The 13198-nt window shown below is 40.1% G+C and overlaps 1 protein-coding gene across 15 annotated transcripts in view; it reads right to left on the bottom strand.

Moving 5' to 3' along the window:
• DCLK2 (doublecortin like kinase 2) overlaps positions 1 to 13198 on the bottom strand; it is a 245858-nt gene that overhangs the window by 118588 nt on the left and 114072 nt on the right. For 11 of the 15 annotated variants that reach the window (XM_077846329.1, XM_077846331.1, XM_077846333.1 and 8 more), the window contains 3 exons: positions 10453 to 10528; positions 9519 to 9627; positions 7605 to 7662 (listed from right to left, as the gene is read on the bottom strand). In XM_077846329.1, coding sequence (XP_077702455.1) covers positions 7605 to 7662; positions 9519 to 9627; positions 10453 to 10528 — 243 coding nt within the window. The remainder of the gene's footprint in view (positions 1 to 7604; positions 7663 to 9518; positions 9628 to 10452; positions 10529 to 13198) is intronic. The other 4 variants (XM_077846330.1, XM_077846332.1, XM_077846334.1 and 1 more) reach the window with 1 other exon arrangement.

Here is a 13198-nt window from a genome sequence, read left to right as displayed (position 1 = left end):
ACAAAACCAAGCCCCGGCAGAGTTTGTTTCCATAGGGACAGGACAAGTCAGCGTGACACATCATTATCACTAAAAAAAAGAACTGATATCCTTGAAAGGGCTCAGTGGTCTGCCCTGGCACAGAAAACATACTGCTTCTTGTCTCTTCATTACCTCCAACACCCTACGAGGTCATGACACTGTGAAAGCTTCAGCACATGGCACTGTACATTGTGATTCAGCTGGAACCACCTTTCCTCTCTCTCTCCCTCTCTCTCTCTCTCTCTCATTCTCTCTTTCTTTCTTTCTTTTAAGAAAGGGAGAGAAAGAATGTTAAGCAGGCTCCACGCCCAGTGCAGAGCCCAACACAGGGCTCGATCTCATGAACCCAAGATCTTTACCTGAGCTACGGTCAAGAATTGGATGTTTAACTGACTGAGCCACCCAGGTGCTCCTGGAACCACTTTTTAATTTGAGTATACACTCAAATTCAAGATCAAGTATACAAGGAAACCTGCATGTGTACGGAATACAACTTGAGCATTAATTTTTTTTTTTTTTGTCTTTAAACCATTACTAATACGAGTTTGAATTTCATGTTGAGCTTATGAGGGAAAAAAAAAGTTCTTCCTCTGTGGCTGGGTATGGAAGCATTCACCAGAAGGATGTTCCTTACCATCTCGTATTTCAGAAATCAGGAAACATAGAGTACCACAGGGACTACTGTTCTCATTTTAACTCTAACCACTTCCCTGAAAATACTACCTGATTATCAATCCTGGTGAGTCATGCAGCTGGGATCAGCACTGTAGCAAAATGTTTACCCACAGCATTAAGGAATTCTTCTCAATACACCAACCATGAATCATGAACAACTACCGCTCTATTTTTATTATGAGACATGAAAATATTTCAATAATTCACATTTGTTGATCGTCATTAGCTATAACAATGAATTATTTTGAATTTAGGGTATGCGCTGTAAAATTAACTAATTGCCCTCTGACATATTCTGGGTTTTCAAATACAACTTTTACATAAAACTTACCATATAAAAGATATCGCTTGCTACCTAAATATACCCATGTACACATGTGTGTGTTTGTATGTGTGTGTTCCCCTCCTATTGTCCCTTTTGCCTTTGCTATCATGAATCTCAGCACTAAACTTAGTGTTCCACTGCAGGAGCAAGAGAATTACCCTTAGGTCAAGATATCATTTAGGTTCTTCACTGGTCTTCATGCATCCATGTGTGTATGTCTTTTTACTCTAAGTTACCTCAAATAGTCTGACAATACATGAAGTATACACTATAACGAATGAATAGCACCCACAGAAAATCTATGCAAGGTCTGCACATGTGGGCCATAAAATCAGAGATGAATGCACTGTGCTTGTCCAAGTGGTCACTCAGTGTTGGCAAATGACAGTGCAAATACTAAACAGAAGTAGGAAAGGAAGAACCAACATTTACTAGGAATCTAGTCACTAGGTCAGTCTCTTTGCAAAGAAAATACTTGTGTAATGTCTTAACACTTTATCCTTAGGATCATCTTTTGAAGGAAAATGCAACACCTAGGTTTCTGATGTCCAAGCACACATTTTTTGTACTACACAACAATATCACCTTTTAAAGAGGAATGCTTTGGTAAAAGTCAGAATTTTTCAAAGTGAAAAATAATTGCTGCAAAGCTGAGAACACCTGATTCCTGAAAAAGATAGGAACTAGGGATAATATTCCAGTGAGTTGTGGGGGCAAGTAGAACCACACTAGGCTTTGTGCAGGGAGGAGAATCTAAGCCCCTTAATGAGCAGGGCTGGGAAGTCTGTGCCCAGCTCGGGACTCAGCAAATGCTTCCCCATTTCCGGGAAGCATAGCGGTTCTCAGACCCAAAGAACCACAGCTGGGAGGCTGGGGAGAAGGCCACCTACCTGTTTCCAGTCCCACATGTCTAAGTTACAGAGCTGCAGTGCTTTGGGCCCTCCCGAGGGAGCAGCTGTACAGCAAACTCCTTGTGGCCACAGAGACAAAGACTCTGAGCAAACACTCCACATCTGTTCACTTATTTCGAGGCCTCTGGATCACCTGTACCAAATTTGTCCTTTATCACACCAACAAGCAGAGTTAGGTGTACTTTTGTGAACATGTAAAGGCGCGCAACTGCATTTCTTTCACTCTATCTGAAGCCAAGACAACAGGAGTCACAACCATTGTAGTAAGAGAGGCATTTTATTTCGAAGCTAAATGGATCTATCACTTCGGTTTTCCTCCCTCCTCTCTATTTCCTCTGAAGTTTCAAGATACACCAATTTACATTTACCTCTATTCAGGGGCTCTATTAGTGATACTAATTGAGAGTGACATATGTAAAATAATCCCCGTCACCAGTACCCCAGGAGCTCTCTCAAATTGGAGTTAAAATAAGATGTCTACCACCTAGGGAGATGACACCTCTCAAAAGTCATCTTTTTAAATAAAGGGTTCAAGAGAAAGTCTTCTGGGAACTTTCTATATTGTGGACCTCCCCCCAGGACCACCGGCAGTGTTACATTCGAAATCCTGAGCACTGAGTAGTGCACCACTTCCTCCACCACTGCTTATCAGCTCAGCTCCTGTGCTCTCCTGGACACCGGTGAGGGCTCTGAGCGCACAGTGAACGTTGGAATGTGGCAGACGTTAGCCTTTGTCTCTCGACCTCTGACTGTGCCTGTAAAACTGCCTAGGAAGGAACAGTCCACTTTTTAAACTAACCATCATCGGAAGCAAAACAAAAGTAGTCCATAAAAATCTTTGCGGATGTCATCTCCGATTTCTTATGCAACCCCTGTGGCATCATATGTAAAAACACCCTCTAGATTACATTTGCCAGAAAAAAAAAATCTCTCTCGATGCAATATGAACATCACTTTTATCTCGAACTGCAGTGAACTTACGTTATTCAAGGATTCTCACTCCAAATAATTTACATATGAATCACTTCATGGCCGTGTTCCCTGGTTCTGAGTGAGAGTAAATAGCAAAGAAAACTGCTAACCTGGCACAGGATACCACCTTATCTTTGGCCACGGTGATTTTTAATGTGTGTGAGAGAGAGAGAGATGCTTTAGGGAATAAACAACTGCCCCAAACGCAACTAATCATCTTGTCGCTACACGCCCCAGCCCCACAAAGCAGCCCTTTCCTCTGGTGCCCTCTGTCCTTCTGTCCGCTCAATGAAAATGGTTGGTTGCCCAAAGCAGACGGGGGTTCCCCCAGCCCCTCCCTCATCCTCTCACATAGTCCATCAATCCCCAAATCCTGCTTCTCAACAGCTTCTGAATCCATCCATTCACTTCCATCCCTGTTGTCAATCTCTTGCCTGGACCTGCAGGCATTTGCACAGGTTTTCTCTGTCTGGAACCCATCCCCCCAATACGCACACTCCTTGGGGAAACTCCTATGTATTCCTTAGGTCTAGATTGGATCTCACCTCCTCTAATTAGCCTCCCCTGCTCAATCCTGACTGGGTGAGGCACCTTTCCGACCTCCCTTGGCTCCCCCTATGCTTTGTTGCAACCACTGCTCTCACCCTGTTGTCTGGAAGTTTCTGTTTACCTTGTTCTACAGCAACCAGCATAGTTAGTTCTGAAGTGTCTAAGTGAGTAAATAAACACATCTTGCATCGCTCTTGGCCAACAGTGGTTTTCCAGCTGGTATCCACTATGCTTAATGAGTATTGCTCCCCAGTAAGAGGGAAAAATACTCAAATCATCCCATGTGATTTCTATGGTAGATGTATGTAGCAGATTGAATAATGGCCACACAAAGATATCAAGCCCTAACCCCTGGAACTTGTAAATATTACCTTATTTGGAGAAAGGACCTTTGCAGATGTGATTAATGATTCTGCAATGAGGAGATAACTCTGAATTATCTGGGTGCCATCACAACTGTCCTCATGACTAGAGGAAGAGGGAGATTTCACAGAAAAAAGAGGAAAAATAAACACACAGAAGGGAGTGAAGACAGAGGCAGAGATTGGAGTGATGTGGCTGCAAGCCAAGGAATGCTATCAAGCCACCAGAAGCTACTCAAAGAACACATTCTCCCCTAGAGCTGCAGGGGGAGTATGGATCTCAGACTTCCGGCCCCCAGAATGTGAGAGAACAAATCTCTGCTGTCACAAGCCACCAAGTTCATAGGAATGTATTCCAACAGCCTCAGGAAACTAAAGCAATATACATTTGGATTTATGTCATGCATTCATCACCTACGCATACTGGGCCCAAGCACAACTGTGGGAAGAGAAGGGCAGACCACCTCAAGGCACCAGAAAGCTCAGAGCTTCATACACGACACAAATTTATAATAAGTGATCATTAGAATGAACACCATTTAGAATATTAGAAGAATTCTTGCATTTACAAACACCACAGCTTTCTCAACAGCCTCCAGAAATCTGGCCTGCCTCCCGCCGGGCAGATCCTGTGCTCATCTCCTACTCAGAGGCACCTAACACACTCTCCATCCCCTGGGCCTTTGCTCAGGCCGTGTTGGCCACCTGGAAGGCTTTTCTTTCACTGCTGCCTATTGAAATCCTAACCACTGCTGGAGTTCCAGCTCAAATGCTTGCTCTACAGCGTCTTCACTGATCACGTACTTCTCACGTGTTTCCTCCAAACTCCCATTACATTCTCTGCAGAACTGGTATTAGTTTATCTGTTAAATTACCCTATTTCTAGCACACTTGGACACACATCAAAGTTTAGGTAAATGAGTAAACTAATTTAATGATATAATTGTATATTACAGAAAAGCAAACAGAAGGCCAGAAAGGTTAACTTTTTTTTTCTCCAGGTTCTTATTACATGAACAAATGAGTAAACTGAACTTAAATAGGGAACACAGCACTCTGGCTAATGTACAGGCTACATAATCAACTAGCACAAAATTCCAATCACTGCTCTGCCTCTGTATGACTTTTGGGAAGCTATTAAATCTGGACCTCTTTTATTAATGAAACTGGTATATCTCGTTTAGCAAGTCATTAAAAGTAATGTGCAAAATATCTCCATGTCCGAGCCTGGAGAAACAATACATTTTAGTAAATGGCAGATATTATTTTCAGCATTATTAATTTTTCTGTGTACAATCCATAAAGCAGAGGTAACCAACAACACTCCAGAATAGTAGCTGATTCCAAAATGCCTCCCCCTAAATTTTGTTTTAAAAAACTCTCTATATCAATTTTTTTTAATAAAATTGAATGGGAAAACCAACTTATTTAGAACAAATCAAGTTTTTAAATTATAATTCTGTATAGTCAAAGTGGAAACAGTTGCTCAAATAAGCAAAATGTGAGGATGGAAATAAGTAGATGATCATGAATTATAAAAACAGAATGAAAATTCCATAACAAGGAAAAATAGATTCAAATGTTTAAAGTGACCTAATCATTTGCCTCAGTACTTAATGTACCAGACATTTTTTTTTTCACATAAAGAGCTTTTTTTCAACTACTGAAAACAGCTGCTTAAATTTTAATCAGGTAAACAATATCCGTACCATAGCAATTTTTTTCACTTTTTTGATAAAAATACTTTAATACAGTTACTTCAAGCGTGGCTCCCCAAAGTATGACACATTCTGCTTAAATCCCACAACACCAGAAAAAGCAACACTTATTTACATATGGGGAAAGGCTTTGCAGTTAAAAATTTAATAATATTGTCTGAACAATAAGTAAAAGCACACAATTATTTAAAGAAAATTAGCTGTAGGAAAAGCTTAATTATTCAAAGAAAGGGGGCATTTTGCACAATCTCTGCTTCATTAGCTATCATGGTATGGTTAGAAAAAAAAGCTATGATAAATTTGACTTTTGCCTTTCTAAGACTTTACAATAATATTTTCTATTAAAATTTTTAAAAATTTCCTGTTAAAAATACATAATTTTGTAAGTTTCCAATGAAGACTAGTTTAGGAGTTCCATAAATATAAAATCACTACTATTGCTTCAATTCTCCTAATTAATTATACATTGTGAATTCCTATAGCATATTAATAATATTAACAGTTAATATGTGCTAAATTCTTACATGCTGGTAGTTCTCTACAGGTTTTCCATACCTTAGTTTAGTTAATCCTCACAATAACCTTGTATCTTAGATATTATTAACCACATTTTAGTGGGAGAAACAGAAACACAGAGGGGTTAAGTCACTTTTCCAAGGTAGCACAGCAAAAAGAAGCAAAACAAGACTAAAATTTTATACAATCTAGCACTAGAATAGCACTGTTCAACAGAAATGTGTGATCCACATATATAAATCTAAATTTTCTAATACACCATTAAAAGTGTCAAAAGACACAGATAAAACTATTAACTTATGTAACCAATGTATCCAAAATATTACCATTTCAATACGCAATCAAATAAAGATATTAACGAGGTACATTTTTTTTTAGTACTAAGTCTTCAAAAATCTACTGTATATTTTACATCTGCATTTCAATTCAGACTAGTCACACGTGTTGCACAGTGAGTTCTAGAGCCTGCTTTCTTAACTGCTATGCTACCAGAAAGTAATCTAAAAAGGCCTTTATCAGGACACCTGGATGGCTCAGCAGTTGAGACTTTGGCCCAGGTCATGATCCTGAAGTCCTGGGAGTCCCCACATCGGGCTCCCTGCATGGAGCCTGCTTCTCCCTCTGCCTATGTCTCTGCGTCTGCCATGAATAAATAACTAAAATCTTAAAAAAATAAATAAATGAGAAAAAATAAAAAGGCCTTTGTCATCCCTGCTATAGAATATTTATAGTTAACATATCAATACTCCAGTAGCATTTCACCATTTGATCTTTCTCAGCCCAGCTTAAGAGTGGGAAAGAAAAAAGTTCATTGAGGGGGAAAGGCAGGCAATTCCTTGTGACTGCACATCTTGTATCAGCTTTTGTTACAAACTACTTCCCAAGGTATTTGTAACATAGAAATAGGGTTTCCCTCAAGGGTAGAAGGCAGATTGTTTTTATGATCATGGTCAGGAAACCAAAGTTTTCCTCTAGGGCAAAGTTTGGACAGGTTTGCTAGCAGCCCCCTCATTGAGGGTTTACTAAGCTTAAAGATCCTCAGATGTGATATAACCCATTCTGTGTACAGCAATCAGCAGGGCTCCTCCGAATCACTTCCATGGGACTCAGAGGCTAAGAGGAACCAATGCTACCTCCTGTGCCACAGCAAATAAAGTCTTTTGTCTCTGACCCAGCAATCTTGTGTCTTCAGCCAGTGTCCATAAAGGGAGAAGGCTAAACTGTCAGTCAAAAAGTAGGATAAGGTCTTAGACTCATGACAGTTTGTGTTGCATCTTTTGAGCACTGCTGGGTTTTGATATAGGCCTCTCCCAAAGAAGAAAACTTATATTTTCTATAGCTAGAACCAGATGAACTCAATTTACTGTTTTAAGATTAAAGTTTTTTTTAAAAATAACAAGAAAAAAAAAAAACAGGTTGATAGTGTTTCCTTCATTATCATCAATGGCCTCCCCCAGGTAAGGCCTTATCAGTGCCCACTTAAATTCCTTCACCACGGTAAACATCTTACCAAGGTTTCTCAGTTTTTTTGACAGAACACTTATGTATACTGTACCTTTCCACAACATTTGGCTTTGTCTATAATCTTCAGGGCAAATTCCTTTCCAGTGGACCTATGAAACGATCAGAGAAAGGCAATTTAAAGAAACAAATCAAAGATATAATCATTCCTTAAAAAAAAAAAAAGATATAATCATTCCTGATTTCCTCTACTAGAGGAAACTAAGGTATTCTAAACATCTTTAAGGTAAACTAAACATCTTTTACAATAGGAAAACAGTTCAAAGAAGTACTGGCTTCCTCTGTACATCAGCGACAATGTTGAGTGGGGTCAGGGAGAAAGGTACTCAAAAAGAAAAAAAAAAATCCAAAGCCACACTGTTAATTTCCTTTTATAAATATTAATACTTACAATACTACATAACTTGCATATTAAAAGTACTGAAACTCTGTTGTATCAAAGCTAGACAAGAAACTTTTTCCATATTTAAATCTCAAAATAGTTCTCTTCGGAGGCAGAATAAATTAAGCAAAATGAATCCAAATAATTAAAAATGTTCTATTATCAATATAACTTTACATTCATCTAATAATGATTAAAAAGCCCTAGACTTTCCATATCTTTCTTAAGGTTTTATTTATTTATTCATGAGAGACACACAGAGAGAGGCAGAGACATAGGCAGAGGGAAAAGCAGGCCCCCTGCAGGGAGCCCAATGCAGGATTCGATCCCAGGACCCCGGTATCATGCCCTGAGCCGAAGGCCGATGCTCAACCACTGAGACACCCAGGTGCCCCCTCAATATCTATTTCTCAGCTAAAATTCCATCTAGTCCCATTTTACCCACACCTTTAAATGCCTATTATCTGGTAGTAAAGACACATATTTGGACATACAAATGTGGATGTTAATTTTTAATCACCTTTAACATAATTTAATCTGAACACACCAAAATATCTTTTAGAATAGGAGCACAGTTAAACAAAGAACACTGCAGTCAGTATTCCTGGAATACATCAGTTTTCTCAAGCGCAGCTGCTTTTGCCACATGGTCATAGCACACACTGATGAAGCTGACCTTAGAAGAATAACTTTCATTTAAATTGCTTCCCCATCATGTAAACCAAACCCTGACTCAGATTTCTAGTAAGTCTTTAGAGATCATATTTCAGATGCTTTATTTGTTACTTGGGTGGCAAACTGTACATCAGAGCTGTGTCGAGAACTTAGAGGATGGGGAGTGTCCCCTCTACAAGGAGCAGGAAAGTTTCACTGGAGATGCAGAAAAATGGAAAAGCTGTAGTCACAACTTTCTGGAAAGCTCCTCACAAAAAATAAAAATTACCACTTAGAAAAAAATGGGGTATTGACCTATCAACACGAAAACTCTAACCTGAGTATTTTCCAGTTTTTATATAGTTTATGAAAGGCCTCAAATTAAAAGAATGGATTTCTTACCCCTTGAGAATTCAGGACCTTCAACCAAATAAAGCTGAATAATCAAAAATACAGTTTTCATATAGGCAAAAGTTGGTTGACCCTGATCTTAATCGGTCAGAGCTCCTGTATCCTGACCTACCAGTCTACACAACTAAGTATTAACTGAGAGGGTTACTGTGCAGTTTACATGGGGTTAATAATACAAGCACAGCACTGAGAACAGTGCCTGACACAGGTCAGTGCTACTGAATCTTATTCTTTCCTATTCCTCTCTGGCTCATGGATGAGACCTGAAAAGCTCTCAGCCCAACTACATACAAAGCAAGTTTATGCTCTGCGTGTATACCTATATTTTTCCAGGTCTAGTGCCTGTGGGCTTACAAAACAGCTGGTCCTAAGGATAGACTTTTTCCAGGAAGGGAGGAAAAAAAACCTCCCAGGAAGGCCTTTTGTTCATTCATTCAGGTAAGAATAAACTCCAGGTGAGAAATGTAGGTAAACAAATGATCATCCTCACTATCCACTCACCTGTCCATGCACTCTTTGACTACTGCAAAATTCCCATCACCAATAACCTTCCCAATTTTGTATTTCTCAAGAAGAGTTGATGATTCAGAGCACCTGTTTCCATTCACACCTGCACAAAAGGATAAATGCAAAGTCTAGCAAATACATCAGCACTTCATCTCAATTCCTACATATCTGTAAAATAATAATTCACAATGCGTTCATTTCTAAACCTATGGTGAACCATAAGAAATTTTCTAAGCATATTTTCTGAAGGGAACACCTGAATCACCAATTTCCTTTTGATCTCGTTGTGAAATCTGAAACCAACATCATCAAACAAATCTAACAAATCCCTGAAATATCAGCTGAAACAAGTAAAAGGAAATTTAACCTAAGCTTTGTAAACTTCTTTGTTAGCTCTCGAGAAAAGGGAAGAGGATTACGGTGGGGATTCAATTTTAGAAACTCCCAAGATTTCTCCTCAGGGTTTTCTAGTAAAGAAAATTATTCCCAGCCAGGATACGTGTTAAGGCTAACTCCTGGCTGAAAATCCTCTCAAAAAGTGGATGGAGGAGAGGAAGGAGGAGGAAGTGGTTAAAAGGACTATATCTTACAATGTATCCCAATGCACAGCATGTAGCAGACATCCAATGAAGAAACACACTTTTGCTACCTGAGAGACAGGAAAGCCTACATGTAGGACTTGAGCAGACTGCCACTAAGGAAAAATAAAGGAAGCCCAAGCGTAAAATCTGAAATTGGGTTAGCTTAATTAAAAACAAGAAAATTTTATAGATCTTGAAGCAACTCCCACCAAGGCTCAAGAGGCTAACTGACCATGATTACATCCCTGTTTAGGAAGATCATAATTTAGCCCAATTGGGTCTTGGGCGGCCACCAAGTTCACATGGATGACTTCCTTTATAAAAGCAATCATCAGATTGGGGACTACCTTCAGGACTCATACAACGACCAAGTTCAGGTCCACCATTTACATTGGACGAGGATCTGCCGTGTGCAGAAACCTGCTGAAAGAGGAGAGTGACCATTATTTACCAGGAAAATTTTACAAATCTTCAGCTAGCTAATCCTTAGTGAATAGAGAATGATTACATTGTGCAAAATGATTACATATGTTACAAAAACATCATCTCTTCTCTATATCATTAACACACATCTTCCTTACAGCACTCTCAATTCAGATTGGGTATCAGGAAATTGACAGTTAATTGCCCTCTTTGATACTGCTCTACTTTTGACTTCAATGGAATAATGCAAAGCAAACTATTATGGCATCACAGCTGAACAAGGTACTTCTTAGTGGCAGATAAGGTTTAGAACTATAGGTAATTCCAAGAAATGTCAGAACCGAGTCCCCAGATGCCACAGCTATCCTGGGGTGGACCTCAAGAGTGCCCGCTAAGGTGAAACCCTTCTCAGAACTCCAGGCCCATGCCTAGGACTGAATCCCCTTCCACAGCCTCCTGTGGATTCAAGATCCAGGGCACACCCCTGGCTCAACCCTCTTTACTGACCCTAACACAGAATTCCTCCTAACCATTTTAAAGACTTACTACTAGGAACCAGAGAGAAATAAGAGAGAAAACAAAAAGACATGTTCCAACTCAATGAAGCTCAAGTTCGCAGTCAACACAAAAATCTCTTTAATTCTTAGAATTGAAAAACTCGTATATGAATATTATTCACATCAAGTTTATTATTATGTATGCTTGGAAAATGTATGTATGTTTCTAAGTGGAATTTTTTCTTTATCCTTAAGACTCTAAGGCTTTTGAACTCAATTTTTTCTCTTTGAACTTTAATGTTCTTTCTCTCCTTTTTTAAATTATTCCTTTCAGGAGCTTCCAAGGTCAAAGGACTTGCCAAATACTGAGAAGACTCTTCAACCTTTTTTTTTTTTTGTATCGTTGAACCTACCTGCTTGCCTCGATGCCCAAACTACCCTGGTTCCTCCGTCCCATAGTAATTGTGTCTTACTCATCACTGCATCTCCCGTATGCAGCACAGAGCCTGGCACACAGTACTGGATTAATACTGGCTGATTAAAGGCATAAATGACAGGGCCAAGCCAGGGCTCCGCCCTTCCCAAAGTGTTCACAAGTTGGAGACCCTGAGTCTACTCTCTACCCCTGGATGAAGTAAGAACTTCACAGATACTAAGTCTGGTTCCAAACCCAGGAAAGCCCAATACTTATACACATTGTTTCAAACAGAATCATCCAGAAGTTCTTCTGGAACAAGATACAAGCCTCAAGAATAAGAGGTATTAGAAATTGCTCTGTTTTCTCAGATCCCATATGACCACCTGGTGTGGACATTAAAACCAGCAGCAGTGTGTCCTGTTAGGAACGTGAGGCCAAAGAAAAGCAGTTCTGAGAGACAACAAATCAGCACCTGTCCTGAGGTAAACATGCTCACAAGTTTTGTCTCCTTCACTCTGACATGCAGAACAATTGTGTAGCAACGTGGGGAGGATCCCTTTCGGGCCACCCTTAACCTGATGCCAATACCACAATGCTTCACTATCCACTGGCTCTTCAGAGTTCAATCATTATGTTTCTCACAAGGTAACTAGCAGGCAGTTTTTCAAAAGTCAGCTTCTTTGTTTTGTTCTATTTTTCTGCTGCTGAAATTAAAGGCAACTCCAAAATCAGCTGTAGTCTGTGCTAGAATGTTTAAAAGCTACCTTGTTTAAAACGAAAGCCCAGAGAAGGGATTTAACGGGAAGCCTAAAAGAAAGCCACAAGGTTCTCTGGTCAGTTCTGTTTCCACAGCTACCACCCTGGTCCTGGTCCTCCTTCAGCTTCTCCTGGCGCCTCATCAAAGTTTGGCCTCCTTAGTTACTTTCAATCTCAGCCATTCCACACAAGATTGCCAGGAAACTTCTCCAAGGACAGCTCTGATGTCATCCCTAGGATCCAAAGCCTTGGGGCGGGGAGGGGCGGGGGGGGGGGGGGGTGAGGTGGGGGTGGGGTGGGAGGATCTTTGTGACCAATAGAATAACCCCACCCGAATAACCCCATGATTTGTCCATCTGCCCAGTTTGTTTCTCACCTTTTTTTTTTAATGAATTTTATACATTATTTCAATTTATTTTTTAAAGACTTATTTGTTTGAGAGAGTGTGTACGATCTGGGGAAAGGGGCAGAGGGAGGGGGCAGGGAGAGAGAGAGAGAATCCTAAGCAGGCTCCATGCCCAGATGTAGAGTGGAGCCCACAGTGGCACTCCATCTCAGGACCCTGAGATCATGACCTGAGCCAAAAATCAAGAGATGGACACTTAACCGAGCCCCTCACTGACATATAACACTAACTCAGTATTAGTTATTAGATTTTTTCCTTAAAACATCTGGCATAGGGACGCCTGGGTGGCTCAGTCAGTTAAGTGTCTGCCTTCGGTTCAGGCCATGATCTCAGGGTCCTGGGATCAAGCCCTGAGTTGGGGTCCTTGCTCCAAAAGGAACCTGCTTCTCCTACCTCAGCCAACTGCTCCCTGTTTTTAGGCTCTCTCTCTCTCTCTCTCTTTCTCGGTCAAATAGAATCTTAAAAAAAAAAATCTGGCAAAGTCTTGAATCCAATGACTGAGAAATGTTTTCAAACTGTTGAATGTACAATGGCTACAAGAGATCTTTTGCTAAATCATTCATTCCAAATTTGTTCCTCTTCTAATCTAACCC

Source organism: Canis aureus, chromosome 13, assembly GCF_053574225.1.
Source record: "Canis aureus isolate CA01 chromosome 13, VMU_Caureus_v.1.0, whole genome shotgun sequence".
NCBI classification, from domain to species: Eukaryota; Metazoa; Chordata; class Mammalia; order Carnivora; family Canidae; genus Canis; species Canis aureus.
This window is presented reverse-complemented; position numbering and strand designations above follow the sequence as displayed.